Source organism: Quercus robur, chromosome 8 (assembly GCF_932294415.1).
Source record: "Quercus robur chromosome 8, dhQueRobu3.1, whole genome shotgun sequence".
Classification (NCBI taxonomy): domain Eukaryota; kingdom Viridiplantae; phylum Streptophyta; class Magnoliopsida; order Fagales; family Fagaceae; genus Quercus; species Quercus robur.
In genome coordinates, this window is record NC_065541.1 from 61,203,063 (window position 1) to 61,221,524 (window position 18,462).

The following is an 18,462-nucleotide window of genomic DNA, read 5'->3' on the forward strand; positions in this document are numbered from 1 at the left end:
GACTTGACCCCCCCAGCTATTTGAGGTTGTCCAATAATGTTCTTAAAAAAATTGTCCAATTTGTCTAGTAGTTATAGAGAATGTATTGTTTCTCAAATTCATTTTTTATGGTAAAATGTTTTCTCGTATTTCTTAAAATTTTGGATCATTTATGTCTTTGAACACTTCATTAATTCAATTGAAATATTTTTACTCACATCGGTAGACAATTTAGTAACTTATATTGAAAATGAAAATTGTAAAGATTTCACTATGGAAGATGGTGAAAGATTAATTTAATTCTATGAAAAATTTAATTTTAAGGATTTATTATGAAAGAAACTATTTTTTGTATATGTGTATAGATGCATGTGTTTGTATATGTGTATAAAAGTTTGTATAGATTAATAAATTAGCAACACAAATCAGCCCCCTCAAACAAAAGTTTCTGGCTCCGTCTCTGTTTCCATCCCTCCCATCAAACGGACCCTAAATGAATATCATATGGAAATTTGGTGGGACTAATTCTAATTAAAGGGTATAAAATTGAATTACACGACATTCATTTATTGTGTTATTACATAAGTGATTAGGTACGTCTAACTGTTACAAAGAAATATTTTCTTATTAAGGTGAGCCATGTTTAGCACAAGAGCACAATTCCGTTTATGTTAATAACTAACTTTGAAAACATTTCACATATTTAATTTCTTGCACCAGTACTTGATTTTAAAATTATGATTAGACTTTCATTTTTCATATGACAAACTATTTAGGGTATAAAAAACGACAAAGTGTGTTGATTGAATGACTAGGTATAATTTGCTAAATACTCCTAGCACTAACATTCCATCACTTTTTTCTCTCACTTTTAGCAAATACTCTTTGCAGATGGTATAAACTTGTAACATCCTATTTTTTGTCCTTTGATGTTAGGTAAGTAGTATATTTAATTTAATCCCAGATGCTAAATTGTGAAGTGTGTATAAATCTTTACCTTTGAATAATCTACGTAAAGGCGCAACAAAAAAGAAAAGAGATTCCAATTTATTTTCCATGCAAAAATCAGAACTCTGCCAGGAACAGACCTAAGAAACAAAGGTACATTTGATTGTGACACTTCCACTCAAGACCACTCCACCAACATTCACTTTTTCCTTTTAAATTCCAAATTGGTTTTATTTTATTTTTAATTTTTTTTAACCTCAGAATTCAGTCATTCAAATAAATTTTCACTAGGGTTTCTCTCTCTCTCTCTCTACATGCATGGCCAGTAATCTTTTTTGGGCAGTGTAAAACAGCATTAAAAAAAGGAAAAAAGAAAGAAAAGGAGCTTCAAGATTAAGAAATTTATTCTTCCGCTTCAAACCCTAAAAATTTTAATAAAACAAAAAGAGAGAGAGAGAGAGTGGGGGATGAGAGAACAAAGAACAAAATAAATAAACAAGCCCCTCCTTTATCTTTCCGTCTCCTTCTGATCTCTTTCTCTTTCTCTCTTTCTCTGCAACTGCACTCCCTTATTGATGTGATTCTCCACCAACATCTCCAAAAGAAACCCCATCAACCTTTAGAAAAAGAGAAAGCTCTAATTAAGAGCCATGGTTTTCTCATCCATACCAGTCTATCTGGATCCACCTAACTGGCATCAGGTAAGGGTTTTCTTCCAAAATTTTCTTTTTCCTTAGCTTCTTCATCAAAAAAGCTAAAAATAAAAGATAAATATTCCCATATCCTTTTTTATATCTTGAATATACCAGGTGTTTGATTTTTCTTAGCTTTTCAATTTTACAGCAACCAAATCATATTCATCAACCTGCTGGAGGTGGAAGTGAGAATACTCAACTCCCACCTCCGCCGCCACTTCCAATAGTTGGAAGTGGCGGCGGAGGTGGTGGTGGCTCAAGCTCAATTAGGCCGGGTTCCATGACTGATAGAGCTCGGCTAGCCAAGATTCCGCAGCCTGAGGCAGCCCTCAAATGTCCTCGATGCGAATCAACAAATACTAAGTTTTGCTACTTCAACAACTATAGCCTCACCCAGCCTCGTCACTTTTGCAAAACCTGTCGGCGCTATTGGACTAGAGGAGGCGCACTAAGGAACGTGCCAGTTGGGGGCGGTTGTAGAAGAAACAAAAGAAGCAAAAGCAATAGATCAAAATCTCCTATTACAACAGGTCACCAAGCAGGGTCTAGCTCCACTAGTACAGTTTCTTCCAATTGCAATAATGATATGTTAAACCACATGCCCCCTCCTCCACCACCACAGTTGCCCTTTTTGCCCTCTTTGCATCATCTTAGTGATTATGGTTCTGGGGACATTGGCTTAAATTTTGGGGGATTTCATCATCCAGTAGCAGCAACAGGTGGTGGTAGTGGTGGCGGAGATGTTGAATTTCAAATTGGTAATAGTTCAAGTGGTGGTGGTGGTTTATCAACTGGCCTCTCTGAGCAGTGGAGAATGCAACAAGTGCAGCAATTTCCTTTCTTGACCAATTTGGAACCACCAATTGGGTTATTCCAATTTGATGGTGAAAATGTTCAGCCGCCAAGCTATGTAGGAATAGCTGGGCAGCTCCGGTCTAAGCCAATGGATTCTGGGGTTTCTCAGATAGCTTCAGTGAAAATGGAAGAAAGTCATGGATTGAACTTGTCAAGAAACCCTTTGGGTACTTCTGGAAATGATCAATACTGGGGAGGTAGCAATGCATGGACTGATCTGTCTGGTTTCACTTCTTCTTCCACCAGCCATATGTTGTGATTTTAATCTTTGTTTTCATCTCCAAAACCCCACCAAATCTTTGCCTTTTATTTTTCCCGGTTAAATTACTACAGGTTCCACTAAAGAGTATTGATCGTCGTCTTAGAGTTTCATTCAACAACCCTAACTTGGCAAGTTTCCAATACAAAGAATCTAAGAAGGTGAAATGGGAAGGCTTGATCTATTCCATGTTATCTGCTCAAACAACTTAGAAATGGTAGGCTTCTTGTCTGAAATTTTCTTGCTGTTGTGTACTTTTTTTCTCGTATTTTATGCTTATGTTTATAGAAGTAGGAGTGTGTTCATTGAGTCTGGTATCTGACATGAAAGGCTAGAATGCCATAACTTGATCAAATGCACGGTGTACTAAGTGATTTTCCTTGAGACGATATGTGAAAATGTGTCCGTTTGGCTTTTCTACACCTGGCTTTTCTTTTTTCTGTGTACATATATAATTTTTTATTGGTAAGTTACAATGCATCTATTGGATTTTAAACTTATGATGTGCGCTCCATCCTATTATTTTGTGAAAAGGAACTATTAGTTTCGTTGTTGTGAGATGAATAATATTGACCCAAATAACTACCACTATGTGGAACTTATTTGACTAATTAATTTGAATATTAGTATGCCACCAAGACTTATTGTTCCCAATTAGAATGTTGAAGAGAAGATTTAATTTGAAAATTCGTGGTTCATATTGTTGAAGATTCTCTCATTCATTTAATTCTTGAGCAGCATTTGTATTAAAAATTCATGGCATATAGAGTACCAATCTGTCAGTGAGATCCAACCAAAGCCATCTTCCAAAAAGTTGCAAAGAAGTCAGTCCTCATGCTTTGGCTTTCATGACGTGTAAGACTCTCCCATCCCCTGCAACCCTCTCTCTCTCTCTCTCTCCACAATGTCATAGTCCTACACAAATTATGCAGATAAATACCCTTAGAAAAAGAGTTGAACCACTTATCCATGCAATTAATTACTTCATTATTCTATTATAAGCTAATACAGTTTTCAAAATTTCCTTTTCTGGTTGGCTTTCAATGGTTCAATGCTTTTTGCTTGATCTTTCATGCTCATGAAAGTGGTCATGGATGACTTGCTTCACCAACATCAATAGAACTCTCAGTTTCTTTATTAATCATCTCTGAGGCAATTCCAAATTCCTAGATATATGTCTTGGTCTCATAATTTTTGGAATTTTACCTGAGGTTAGTTATTTTTAATCCTCCCAAGAAAAACAGTTGGAGTAAATATAACGTTGTGCTCCATGCTTTTAGACCAAGTGTGGAAGTGCGTGAGGGTTTCGTAATAATTTTTAATTGAAATTATGAGAGGTAATTATTTTGTTGTTTTGTGTGAAGAGACTGGAATGATGATCTAATTATAAGAAATTTTGACCAAATAAGAGTTCGTACTTGTTTGTTGTATGTGAAATGAGAGTGGCAGAAATGTAAAAGAGGTAGTTAAAGAAACGACAAAATCCCACTTAAAACCATGCAAAGACACCAATAGGGATTCTCACTTGTAACTTGTAAGGAAGCTAACCTAAGACCGAACCAAAGGAGTCAAAAGCTTAACAAGAACAAAAAAAAATTCCTTCTTCACCTAAGTCCAATTTGTCATTATTGCTTATTATGATTATTATTATGCCATTATTGTAATTCAAATGGGATTATTATTTTTTAAGAGAATGGAATCTGCTGTGGATTTGCTTTTGCAATAACCAAGGGTAGTTGTTTACTAAGTACTAACACGGAATAAAGCAATCACAGTATTGTCAAAAAAGCAAATCTCTCTCTCTCTCTCTCTACAGTGAAGATGGTTTTGTTTGTTGGTTGGTCATAGAGAGTTCTGATAGGATTGGATCCCGAAATTGTCGATTGGGAATGAGATAAAAAGAAGTAAAAGAAGTTGGGAAAAAGAGAAATAGAAGGAGAAGAAGAAGAAAGTCTCAGCGCGGAATTCCAAGCTGTTTATTATGTGTGTATCAATGTAATGTATTGTTGTTGATGCCCACATGTATAGGCGTGAAGATGTTCTCTCTGTTTCCATGGCAGCTTTCTCTTTTGTGACGTCCTTCCAATCTCTCTTTCTCTCCCTTTGATTCCAATCTATGCTCTTCTTGGTTCTCTGGCCTCACGTTCTTCCACATGTGCTCAATCATATACGTGGTAGATTCTTGATCATTTCTAGAATCCTGACTAGGAAAATATATATATTGCATGCACCAAAAGCAAAGGAAAAACTATAATTGGACTGTAAAGTATCATGCTTAACTGTATGTTCTGAGTCTTCTGACTCAATATCCTTTTCTTTTCGGATTTGGAATTCATTGTGTGAAACACGTTGTTGATGGTGTTTGCCTTGGGTTCCTATTTGATTTATGTGAATAATCTATCCAATGTCTACTGCGCAATGCGCATAGGGAAAAAGTCTTAACATTAATATGGTTGCAGTTGGAAACATGAATATTAACGGTGAAGTACTTCACAATTAATATTCATGCACAGTCACCCTCAAAAAAAAAAAATTTCATGCACAGGGATAATGTTTGTCTGGATGGGATAAAAGATATATAATTAATCCGTTTTAAGTATAGATGGACTAGGTTTACATGGTCTCCTGAATTCATATTAAAGATCATGATGATGATTTTGTAATAGCCATGGTGATATTGTCAATATCATTAATTATAACCTCTACGTTCGGTGATAGTGTTGTACTTGCAGGCAATGATTGTAATTAAAATATTATTAAGAGTCATGCTAACGGGTGTTATTAAGGTAATAATTAATAATTTATCTTAGAAAAGTTTTGACACAATTTTTATTGAAAATGGAAAAAATTGTCAAAATATTAATTGTTTTTTTTTCTTATAAAAACTTTTTTTTAAATAGATAATTAACTATTACTCTAAGGACATTTGTTAGCATTTTTCTATTATTAATAGTAAATGTGTTAATAAAAATATTATTTTATTTAAAAGACTAACCAACATTTAAAATAAAAATAAATTGATACTGTATGGCACCGAGGTACCCAAACCTAATTGGGCCCTGGGTTCAGGCCCAATAGCACGGCCCCATTTTTCAAATCTCTGCTTTAAACTACCTTCATAAACTGCGAGTTTTAATCTCGTCCCCTAACCGATGCTCGGCATAAATTTCCCAAACAACTAAGAAAGTCTTTTATCCAGATGTTCCATAGGGTGCTCGGCAATTCTCAGGAAACATCACTGTTGGGCGTATTAGCTTGAGTTGGAACCAAGTTGCAAAGCCATAATCTCAGCATTCCACTCTCACCTAAACACCCACTTACGACAGATAATATTGGATCTTTGATTGCACTAATAATGACAGTAATCATGACCTCCCCACTAATTTAGAGCTACAAATAGTAGAAGTTAGGGAAGAAAGGGGGGTTCAGAAACAAGGAGAAAAAACAAGAGAGAGAGAGAGAGAGAGAGAAGGAATATCACTTTGAGTCTCTATGCCGAGAACGACCCAAAGTAGGAAATCTCAAAACCCACCTCATAAATAAGTTGTGAGCCCAAGTGAAGTTAGGCCCAATAATTTCATTTCCGGCGCGCACAAATACATAATATATTGAAGTTGATAACTTGGTAGAGTATAAAGTAGAACATTATGCATGAACGGAAAAGAGAAATTTTATTTGTCAATTAATATTACAAATTAATTAATATGGTTTACATGTAATGATATCAAATATAATGTGAGGTATTCCATGTGTGCATCTAAATTCCCATGGTGAATCTAAGTGATGCATATATCTTAATAATTCAGCACTCACATCAACAAAAACTGTTTCATTGTAAGATTTATAATACCCCAAGTATAACTTTATAGTTTAATAAAAAAAAAAGTGTAACTTTATAGTACACCAAATATTTCTTTTGTTAGAAATAGTGATGATATGTTGTTGATAATAAAAGTAGCAGCAGGGTTGAGGTAATTAACCACTAATGTTTTTCCCCCCTTCTTTTTTTGGGAAAAACACTAGTTCATTCTTCATTTTGTCCCACTTTAGGGGAAGAAAAAATAAAGAGAAAATTTGAACCACAAAAATGCCAAACATAGTGTTCTTAGGGATGAGGTGGAACCCAATTTTTCCCTGTCTATAATCTGTAGTGGTCAAGCATTGTGGAAATCATTTTTCCCTTTCCTTTCACTAATCATTATTTAATTAATAATATTATCTTACAGGCATGTTGCATGTATATCACTGGGAAATTGCATGGCTTTGTCTCTTCTCATGCGCTCATGTAATCTCTAAGATTGCATTGGGTGCATGGTTGATTTTTATCATCTAATGCAACAACAATGTAAATGGAAGATTGCGTAATGAAGCACTAATTTTCATTCAAACCCATAGCTTCCTAGCTAGTTCTGTGTCATGTCACTAATTCCAATATATATCCATCCATGTCTTCATATGCAGAGAGAAAGAGAGAGAAAGAAATGTTTGACCAGCCTCAATGACCAAGAAACATAGTCTTTATAAAAGTGAGAGAGAAGACCAATCCAATAACAAGGAAACAAATGTAGCTTTTACAAAAGTTAGAGAGAGAGAGAGAGAGATGTAGTTCTGCTTAAACTTAAATTATTTTACATTCGAAGAGCCATAGATGATTTTTTGGCTCAATTAATTGAGCCAATATATTGCTTGGATGTTATCATCTTATAATGTTGGGGCATCACATCTTCAATTTTTGATTTGAAAAAGACATAATTTGCAATCAAATCAAAGAGGCCATTGGGATAAAATCTATATCTAGCTAAAAGATCGTTCATTTTAATCCACTTTCTCGATAAGTAACGTGTGCTTTTAAGTCTTAAAGCGAAATATGTTTATGGTAAGTCACATATATATGTAGTAGTTTGTAGAGTTGTAGGGTCTGTTGTTTTAGGTTAAATTTATAGGTTTATATTGTCAAGCTTATGTATAAGTTTAAAAAATCTTAATTTTTTAAGTAGAACTACAACTTTAACATAGCTTATATGTTAAACAGAATAAATTAAGGAAAATAAGCTTAACCAAACAAACTAAAAAGTGGAATGCAATTTTAATCTTGGAATGCCATCATTAGTAAGCATATATCTTCTTGAAGAGTGATATTATAAATCTCCACTCAATTTTAGACATCTCATTCCAATATTGATTTCCATCCATGAGAGTCATACTCATATCCAAGACCTTTATTTTATTTGTTTTTATTTAAAAGAGAAAAAATATAACTATTGGTTGCCAAGAGTCTAAAGTTTGTAGTTAAGTAGAAAATAATATTAGAGAAATGTTATATTCACAATAATTTTACAATAAAGTCTAAGTGATAAATTATTATTAGTTCTAATTTAAACTCATCACTAAAATAATTTTTTTTACACACTTGTAATAGACAGTAATAGCTTATCACTTAAGAATATTTGTTATGAAAGTACTGTGAAAATATTGTAAGTATAACATTTATCATAATATTGTAATTTATGATTTCGGAAAAGATTTAGATACTTGAATGGAATGGAGGTAAAAAAGAAATAAAAAAAATTTAAAAATAAAACCTCTCTGACGTGTTGTAATAAATGAAATTGTAAACTACATATTTGGTCTCTATTCTTTACACCATATTTCAATTTGGTTCCTAATATTTCAATTGTGTCAATTTAGTTCCTAACTTTTCAGCACCGTAATTTAATTTCTGTCGTTATATCTTGGATGAAAATTGATGACATGACAAATGATCAAAATCAAATTTTAGTGTATTTCCACATCAACCAAAGCTAATTTTTTATTTTGGCCATAAACGTGTCATCAATTTTCATCTAAAAAATAATGGCAGAGACTTAATTAACACGGTATCTTAAGGTTATGGGCCAAATTGATATAATTGAAAGGTTAAAAATCAAATTAAAATATAATGTATAGAATAGGGACCAAATACATAATTTATCCTAAATGAACCGAATATTAAAAAAAAAGGTTTTAACAAATGTTGTCTTAATTTCAAAGTAACTTTGTGATAATTTTTGTGTGGAATCTGATTTTGGTGAACTATCCGTACCAGCAGGCACCAGGCAGCATTTGGAGACTTGGGACTTGGGAGTGTCGGACCTTACCACTTACTCAACTTATTGGATGCCACTAAGCAAACAAATTAAATTAGATTATAATTAATTATTAGTTAATTATATACGTGTTATAATTATATGCGCCCACGAACTTTGACTGAGATGGACCAGTAGTCTGCAAATTATGTGGATGTAGCTCTTGTCATGTAATTAAGGAACATTAAAAAAAAAAGGCTTTAATTTCTTCCTGTGAAGGTGTGGCAAGATACTAAGATGAGAGGCCCATGAGGACTTTTTCCACAAATTTCAGTTTTAACACTAATAATTACTCTATATCCTACTAATAAGAGGGTCCTACTTTTTTTTTGCTTTTTCTAATTTGTGTCATGTCTCACTTTAATCTTTAAATTGATTAGCCTCTAATTTGTTAGATTACAAAGATCATATTGTCTTACAAATCCACTTTGTAGAGTTAAATACTAATTATCTCACTATATTTGTTTTTTATGGAGAGAATTTATTTTAAGGCAAAAATTTTATTTTTTATATTTAATATTATAGATATTATATTATATAAAATTTTAAACAATTTGTATTTTAAACTATAAAATGAATTAACTTCAAATAAAAAAAAATTTGTTACTCAACTTATAATATTTATGTGTAAAGAGTAAAGATCATTTATTGGTTCATACCTAAGCAACTTAGCCTAGTCAGCTAGAGTTTCATATAACTATATAGTATATAGCATTATTCTCCTTAAAATTTGATCCCAAGACACGATGTATACATAGTTATTAAATTTGGACATGGATGTTAATCCAATGTAAAAGTTAGGTTATTGGTTAAATAATAGGGTCACTAGTCGAACTGTAGGGTTAAATGAAAATAAAAAAATTAAATAAATATAAAAATATTTTTAAAAATCATAAAATAAATATGTAAATTAATAAAATAAGCATACTTTAAATTAGTAATTAAAAATAAGTTTTAAAAACTAGCCAATTAATATAATTCAAATTTGAGGTTTCACAAGTAAGAGTACTAGAAAACATAAAATAAAAATATGTGACTAGGAATAAAACGCATATCTCAAACTCCTACTTATGTAACTAGCTACTTTAGTCCCATTGATTAATAATATAGTTTAAACTTGAAACTCTATCTTTACTAAAAAAATCTAACACCAACCTCATTATAAAATATGTTGTTTTCATTATGATTCAAGTTTAGAAAATAGTGTTCCAATGAATCTATAAAGGTGATTTTGTTTAAAACTACGAACTGATGGGTGAAAACAACATGTTCGAGTAGAATAGGTTGTGATAAATTTTTTTTTTTTAATTGGATTTTACCGGTTTAATTGTGTAAATGGTCTAATTAAACAACTGGACCGACTTAGGTACTAATTCACAAGTTTACTAGTTAGCCCGGCCGAGCCAATCTATGGTAGTGAAGTGCTTCTTTATTTTCTTAATCCATGCTTTAGCCTCAAATAGAACAGTAGTACCTCACATAGGTGGCCCTAGCTAGCTTACGAAAGTGCTCAAGTGAAATCAAAGTTGCATCTCTAGGAACTTAAACATGGTTTAGGGGCAGCTGCTGCCGCGACTTGTTGCTACTTTACAACTTGGGCCTATTGCTCAGTGGTTTCCAGCCTGAAATTTAAGAAAGAACTGGATGCCAATGGGCTCGTAAGAATTTAGTTTGGGCCGGGTGCGTTGATCCATCAAAGTTCATGACCAAATATATTTAGGAGGGTTGACAAAGAGGAAGGGAGGGAGCAATTTGGGCTGGGCCTATGTTATGATGTTGAAGCCGCCAATAATTTGATGGGTTGGTTAAGTTTCAATTTTGATGATTAGAATAACATTGAAGCAAATTAAAAACGAAAAGAAGTGAATTGATACTCAAAAGCCATGCTAATTTTTAAGGGAGAGTAGAGTTGTGGTGTGTTTTTGTATTAAAACTCCTTTCTCTCTTTCTTGTGTGTGTGTGTTTGTTTCTGAAAAAAAAAAGATAATTGTTTCACATTACTTAAGAGAATGTATTGTGTGTAGGATAACATGCAACATGCATTTTTATACCAAGATTTCTAAAATATATGGGATTCCATAGTCCTATTATATTAAGCTTTGATCCATCATAAATTTATAGGATACTATTATAATGATATTAAGAAGGTGTATTATTAAAATTTGAATTGATAATGTTTAAAACCATGCGAAGAATAAATAAATAAATAACTATGTGATGAAGACTTAGGTAAATTTATTTTTTATTAGAAATATACATATATAACCAAGAGTGTTGTAACTCAAGGTTACAACTTGCTCTTATTTATTAGGAAAACTAGGATTCAAATCTCCATTCTTTATTATTGTAATGATCAAATTTTCAAATATATACATCAATTAGTAGTAATTCTAAATTGGCACACAAAAAATAACCAGTATGGAAATATGCATTTCAATGCAAAAATAGGAATGGTTACTAAAACAAAATTAACAATTTAATTTTTCATGTTAAATTGCAACTACATGTTTGGTGCAAGCATCATCGGCATTGGATATACCGCCTTGCAAACAATTGTATTTGTAATCTTCCAAATCATAATGAAGAGCAATAAATACGTTATATTTGAATTTTATGGTGACAAGGTACAATAATCAAATTGTTATCATACTAATTTCATTTTGGCATGGAACTGTTAGAATTTTTAGGCTTATTTTGTGTTTAAATAGCTCCCATTTTTATTTTATTTTTTTTAAGTTGGCATTGTTACTATTTCAAGTTTCACATTTCCAAAAGAGAAAAAGGAAACATTATAACTTTTTGTTTGATCAAAGGATAAAGTTTTCTTCTATACCAATTTGAAAGAATCTCCTACTACTAGTACTAAACTTTCGAAGAGTGACTAACTTTCGCCATTTATAAGGCCACCCATGGTCTAATAATAATAGTTGTTACTACTATTTTAGCAAAAGACAAAAAAAAGACCCATATAACAACTTTGTTATATTTCAATTTTAGAGTTTTACCTTGAATCGCTTTGGCAAGCTATATCATATCTATTACTTAGTGCGGCAGCTGCAGGAATTGGTGCTAGCAGAGATTTAAGGCCATACATAAAGACATCAAACGATCCTTTCATCAACTACCTAAGTAAGGGATTTGCAGCAGATAACCTCCTTCTCCCTGCATTCGTATGCATGGTGATATTGTCAATTCTCTCTTCCTACGCACTGCCAAAGAAAGTTTAGTTGTTGTATTGGAATATATCAATTTTCTTTAGAAGGAGGTGGTAATTATTAAGTTGTTAATAATAAACCTCTCTTTTGTGAGGTTTTTTCTATTCTTTTTTTTTTTTTTAATTTGATGTCTGGTTTTTTTTCTATTCTTTTGCTTGATAGCTTAGTGTTCTTGTAGAACTTAGTTTTGTGGAATAATTGTTATTATTGTATGTTACAGATTCTGCTTCTATGCACCTAAGTTGTATTAGTTGATATTAGAGCGAGCCATGTTATACCACATCAACTAGCTATGTGTAAATGGCTTTCAACAATAACAATCAAGTTTCGCATTGTATTACAAAAACTGTACTCCCTCCATCTAAATAATGCACATGTCCTCATTAGTAAGCATATATATATATATATATATATATATATATATATATATATATATTATTGAAGAGTGATATTATATATCTCCACTCAATTTTAGACATTCCTTTCCATTGATTGCCATCCATGACGAGTCATACTCATATCCAAGACCTTTATTTTATTTGTTTTTATTTAAAAGAGATAAAATATGACTATTGGTTGCCAAGAGTCTAGACTTTGTAGCTAAGTAGACAATAATATTAGAGAAATGTTATGTTCATAATATTTTTACAACAAAGTCTAAGTGGTAAATTATTATTAATTCTAATTTAAACTTATCATTAAATTTTTATTTTTATTTTTATTTTTACACATTTGTAACAGCTAATAACAACCCACCAGTTAAGAATATTTATTGTAAAAGTACTCTAAAAATATTGTGGATATAACATTTATTATAATATTGTCATTTATGATTTAGGAAAAGAATAGATACTTAAATGAAATGGAGGTAAATATATATATATAACCTCGAATACATGTAATAAATGAATTATAAAAAAAATGGTTTTTAAAAAGTGTTGTCTTAATTTCAAAGTATATATATATATATATATATATATATATATATATATATAACCTCGAATACATGTAATAAATGAATTATAAAAAAAATGGTTTTTAAAAAATGTTGTCTTAATTTCAAAGTAACATTGTGATGTTTTTGTGGAATCTGATTTCGGTGAACTCTCCGTACCAGCAGGTAGCATTTGGAGACTTGGGAGTGCACTTACTCAACTAATTGGATGCCACTAAGCAAACAAATTAAATTAGACTATAATTAATTATTATTAGTTAATTATATACGTGTTCTAATTATATTCGCCCACGAACTTTGACTGAGATAGACCAGTAGTCTGCAAATATAACTGTGGATGTAGCTCTTGTCATCATGTAATTAAGGAACATAAAAAAATAAAAAAAGGCTTTAATTTCTTTCTGTGAAGGTGTAGTAAGATGAGAGGCCCATGAGGACTCTTTCCAGAAATTTCAGTTTTAACACTAATAATTACTCTATATCCTGCGAATAAGAGGGACCTACCTTTTTTTTTTTTTTGGCTTTTTCTAACTTGTGTCATGTCTCACTTTAATCTTTTAAGTTGATTAGCCTCTAATTTGTTAGATTACAGAGATCATATTGTCTTACCAATCCACTATGTAGAGTTAAATACTAATTATCTCACTATATTGTCTTTTATGGAGAGAATTTATTTTACAGTAAAAATTTTATTTCTTATATTTAATATTATAGATATTATATTAAATAAAATTTTAAACAATTTGTATTTTAAACTATAAAATGAATTAATTTAAAAAAAAAAAATTTGTTACTCAACTTATAATATTTATGTGTAAAGAGTAAAGACTCGACTTATAATGCTATATAGTATATAGCATTATTCCCTTTAAAATTTGATCCAAAAACACAATGCATACATTGTTATTAAAATTTGGACAAGAATGTTAATCTAATGTAAAGGTTAGGTTATTGGTTCAATAATTGGGTCACCAGATGAATTGTAGGGTTAAATGAAAATAAAAAATTAAATAAATATAAAAATATTTTTTTAGGAATCATAAAATAAATATGTAAATTAAAAAAAATAAGCATATTTAAATTAGTAATTAAAATTAAGTTTAAAAACTGGCCAACTAATATAATTCAAACTTGGGGTTTCATAAGTAGGAATACTAGAAAACATAAAATAAAAATATCTGATAAAACTGTATCTAAGTCTTTGCTAATTAAAATCTTATTACATTACATGTCTTAAAATTCTAGAAATAAAAGCATATCTCAAACTCCTACTTATGTAGGATTTCATCAATTTTTTCTCTGTAGCCACGGAAGTTGCCTCTAAAATTTCCTTGGCACGATAGAATTGGAGTGTCCCTTCGTCGTCTGAAGGTGTTGTCTAGTTTTCCTTGGAGTAACAAGTTTATTCCAAGGCTAGTGGGGTTTTTTCCAGGGGTTAGGGAAACAGTGATAAGGTTTGGAGGGTGAACAGGGTGGGGTGAAATGGAAGACCTCACGCAGAGTTGGAGCCGTTTGACTCTAACTGATAGGGAGGGACCAGGATGTAGTCTAACGGCTACTGACAGTTTAGAGGAATTTTCCATCCTAGCAAAGTTTTTCACGAAGAGAAACCTAAGCATTGATGCCATTGTACGAACCTTCAACCCAATATGGAGGGCTCGCAATGGTTTCAAAATCCAGAATTATGGAGATCACATGGTTTTATTCACTTTTGATAATAAGAATGATGTTGATCGAATCATAGCAAGCGAGCCATGGAGTTTTGACAAACATTTGGTGGCGATGCAGAAATACGACAAAGAAACGCCAATAGATGAGGTTAAATTTGAAAGAGCAAGCTTTTGGGTTCAACTACATGGTATACCACCAAAATACATGACAAAGGAAGCGGCTTTGAAGATCAGTGGAGTGATTGGGGAAGTGACCATTCCCAAAGAGTTCAAGGAAATTGATGGAGGGAGTTTTCTTCGTTTACGGGTGAGCATAGATTTATCTTTACCTTTATGTCGAGGCAGACTCATTTCTTTAGAGAATGGGAGGCAAGTTTGGATCAGTTTCAAGTATGAACGATTCCCAAATGTGTGCTATTGGTGCGGACGTCTACATGATGACAAGGAGTGTGAGATATGGATTGATAGTGAAGGAACCCTTAAGCCAGAGGACAGACAGTTCGGCCCAGGTTTACGAGCTTCAGCTTTCACACCAACAAGGAAAATGGGACTGACAGTGCCGGGATATTATTCGTCACAGAAGAAGGCTGAGACCACCACTGTCACTACACCTATGGAGGCCGAGGTGACTGTAAACCGGGAACAGCCGACGATGATCATCACAGAAAATGCTCAGGCCGATGGTCGGAGTGAAACAGATGGAGTAGCGCCCACCAAGGAGTTGAAGTGTAACGCACAAAGCAACAATAATTGCGAGGCTGAATCAACGACGAGAGATATTAATTATGGACCGGAAAATAATATTAAGATAGATATGAATGCAAAGCCGTTGCTTGAGTCACAGCAGCATGATTTTCAATTGCATTCAATTACCATCAATACCCAATCAGCCACTCAATCGAATTATGAGGAATTAAACACGGAATCAAAGGAGAATAATTGGGCATTGAAAACACAAGTCAGCAGTAAGAAAACGACCCAGTGCTCAGGAGAATGGAATACACGTGCCACCAAAACAGAATTGTGCAATGAAAACTTAAGTGAATCACGTGACCAACCCAAGTAGGCTAGGGTTTCCAATCCAACTCCAAGCACAACTCGTATCCTCCCCACCTAGACACGGAAAAAACGGCTAACTTCAAACAAAGCAGTCCCGGTCTCAGAGATTTGTCTGGGCAAAAAACGTGGAGTCCTTGATTCAAGTGCAGCACTTGAAGGTCCTAACAAATGGCAACAGATTACTCAAGGTGGTAATGATGAAAAACTTGAATTGGCGGAGGCTGCTCATCAGCCCGGCCAGGGGCAATGAATTGCATCAGTTGGAACTGCCGTGGTTTGGGCCAATCATGGGCAGTTCATGAACTCACCGAATTGGTGAACAAACATTCGCCCACCATTCTCTTCCTCATGGAAACAAGAGTAAAGGATCACAAGCTAAAAACCCTTTGCTTGAAGCTCCACCTAGAGAATGTTTTCATAGAGCCGCGGGTTAATATAGGAGGCGGATTGGCCCTATATTGGAAGGATGGAATCAATCTCAAAGTTCTGGACTCAACACCAAGCTTCATTGATGCAGTAGTTAACCTAGGAATGGATGATGCCTGGCGATTGACGGGTTTCTACGGAAATCCAACAACAGCTAACCGGGAACATTCTTGGGCACTACTAAAACACATCAGCCTAAAATTGGACTTACCATGGATGTGTGTGGGGGATTTTAACGAGATCACAAAAGTTGAAGAGAAGAAGGGGGGCCTCGAAAGACCAGAAAGACAGATGAGAGAATTTAGAGAAGCTTTGGACTTTTGTGGATTTCGGGACTTGGGTTTTGTTGGTACACCTTTCACTTGGTGTAATAATCAATTTGAGGGGGAGGTGACATGGATACGTTTGGATAGAGGGGTGGCTACTCCAGACTGGATACATTTGTTCCCAACAGTACGCATTCATCATATTGGAGGTACCTTATCTGATCATTGTCCTTTGTGGTTATATTCTGATGATGAAAATGTTAGATTTTATAAAAAATCTAGGCCTTTTCGTTTTGAGGCGGTGTGGCTAAAAGAGGAAGCATGTGAGGGAGTTATCAAGAGAGCATGGGATGGTCATAACTATGGAGATCTGGTTGGGAGGCTTATCGGCATGGTTAAGGCATGCAGGTCAAGCTTCCAAAAATGGAGCAGATTGAGTTTTGGGAATATTCAGCACATGCTAAACCAAAAGAGGAAAAAGCTAGTCCAAGCCGAATCCATGTCTATGGCTGGTACTAATCATGAAGAGGTCCGGGTCCTAAGAGGAGAAGTGTATGAGCTCATGGTGAAAGAAGAGTGCTTGTGGCACCAAAGATCAAGGTCGGAATGGTTGAAGAGTGGAGACATGAACACGAGCTACTTCCATAGTCGAGCAACATAACGGAATAAACGGAATTTTATTTCCAAGCTGATTTTGGAAGATGGAACAATGGTGACAGATGACAAACAAATTGGGGACAAATTGGTGGAACACTTCGAGCAAATATTCACATCCTCATCGCCCACTAACTTTGACCAGATCTTGCAAGGGATTGACACAAGGGTTACCCCAAGTATGAATTCTGAGCTGATAAGAAATTTCACAGCAGAGGAGGTCGAATTTGCTCTAAAGCGGATGAAGCCTTTAACTGCGCCGGGCCCTGATGGTATGTCTCCCATTTTTTTCAAATCCTGTTGGAAATTTATTGGACAAGATATCATTGATGCTTCTTTGGCTATCCTGAACTCGGGTAACATGTCTGCTAGCATAAACCACACTTATATAGCACTTATACCTAAGACAAAATCACCAGAAAAAGCAACTGATTTTCGTCCCATAAGCCTGTGCAATGTCTTATATAAAATTGTATCCAAAACAATAGCCAACCGCCTAAAGAAAATCATGCCAAAATTGGTGTCAGAATCATAAAGTGCCTTCATGTCAGATAGATTAATCACAGACAACATCCTTGTAGCCCATGAAACACTCCACCACCTCAAAACAAAAAAAACTGGGAAAACAGGATACATGGCCGTTAAACTGGATATGAGTAAGGCATACGATAGAGTGGAGTGGGTATTCCTTGAAAAAATAATGGAAAAAATGGGTTTTGACAATAGATGGATATTTCTCATTTAATCTTGCATTCAAACTGTCTCTTTCTCTATTCTGGTTAATGGTGAACCCCGAGGCAACTTCACCCCCAAAAGGGGTCTCTGCCAAGGGGATCCATTATCCCCTTATTTGTTTCTATTGTGTGCAGAGGGGTTACATTCTCTTCTACAACAAGCTGAAAGCTCGGGTGCAATTAAAGGAGTTTCGCTATGTAGTGCAGCCCCAAAAATTTCACACCTGTTCTTTGCCGATGACAGCTTGCTATTTTGCCGAGCAAATTCACAGGAGTGCACCTACATCTTGGACATTTTGAAGCAATATGAAGATGCTTCCGGGCAGCAAATAAATCGGGGCAAAACCCAACTCTTTTTCAGCCCCAATATCGAGCCAGTTATGCAAGAAGAGATAAAAAACTTGCTAGGAGTGGCAGCCACAACCAACTATGACAAATACCTTGGTTTACCCTCTTTTGTGGGAAGGGGGAAGAAACAAAGCTTCGGCTATATTAGAGAAAGGATTTGGCACAAAATGCAGGGTTGGAAGGAGAGGCTTTTGTCACAAGGTGGAAGAGAAGTCCTAATAAAAGCGGTTTTACAAGCCATGCCCACTTACACCATGGCATGTTTCAAACTCCC

General features: G+C 34.0%; 2 protein-coding genes across 3 annotated transcripts; both read left to right on the forward strand.

Annotated features, from left to right (window-relative positions):
- Nucleotides 1–1,366: 1,366 nt before the first annotated feature.
- On the forward strand, nucleotides 1,367–3,156 carry LOC126697472 (dof zinc finger protein DOF3.6-like). Of its 2 annotated transcripts, XM_050394487.1 has the most exons (3): nucleotides 1,367–1,628; nucleotides 1,771–1,801; nucleotides 1,868–3,156. In XM_050394487.1, exons 1-3 carry the CDS (start codon nucleotides 1,578–1,580, stop codon nucleotides 2,734–2,736), a joined length of 951 nt encoding a protein of 316 aa, XP_050250444.1. In that variant the 5' UTR covers nucleotides 1,367–1,577; the 3' UTR covers nucleotides 2,737–3,156. The 2 variants fall into 2 exon arrangements, with proteins under 2 accessions (XP_050250444.1, XP_050250443.1); XM_050394486.1 differs by having other exon boundaries at nucleotides 1,771–3,156.
- Nucleotides 3,157–16,006: 12,850 nt separating this feature from the next.
- On the forward strand, nucleotides 16,007–17,113 carry LOC126696574 (uncharacterized). The gene has a single exon (XM_050393289.1). It carries the CDS (start codon nucleotides 16,007–16,009, stop codon nucleotides 17,111–17,113), a length of 1,107 nt encoding a protein of 368 aa, XP_050249246.1.
- Nucleotides 17,114–18,462: the final 1,349 nt, after the last annotated feature.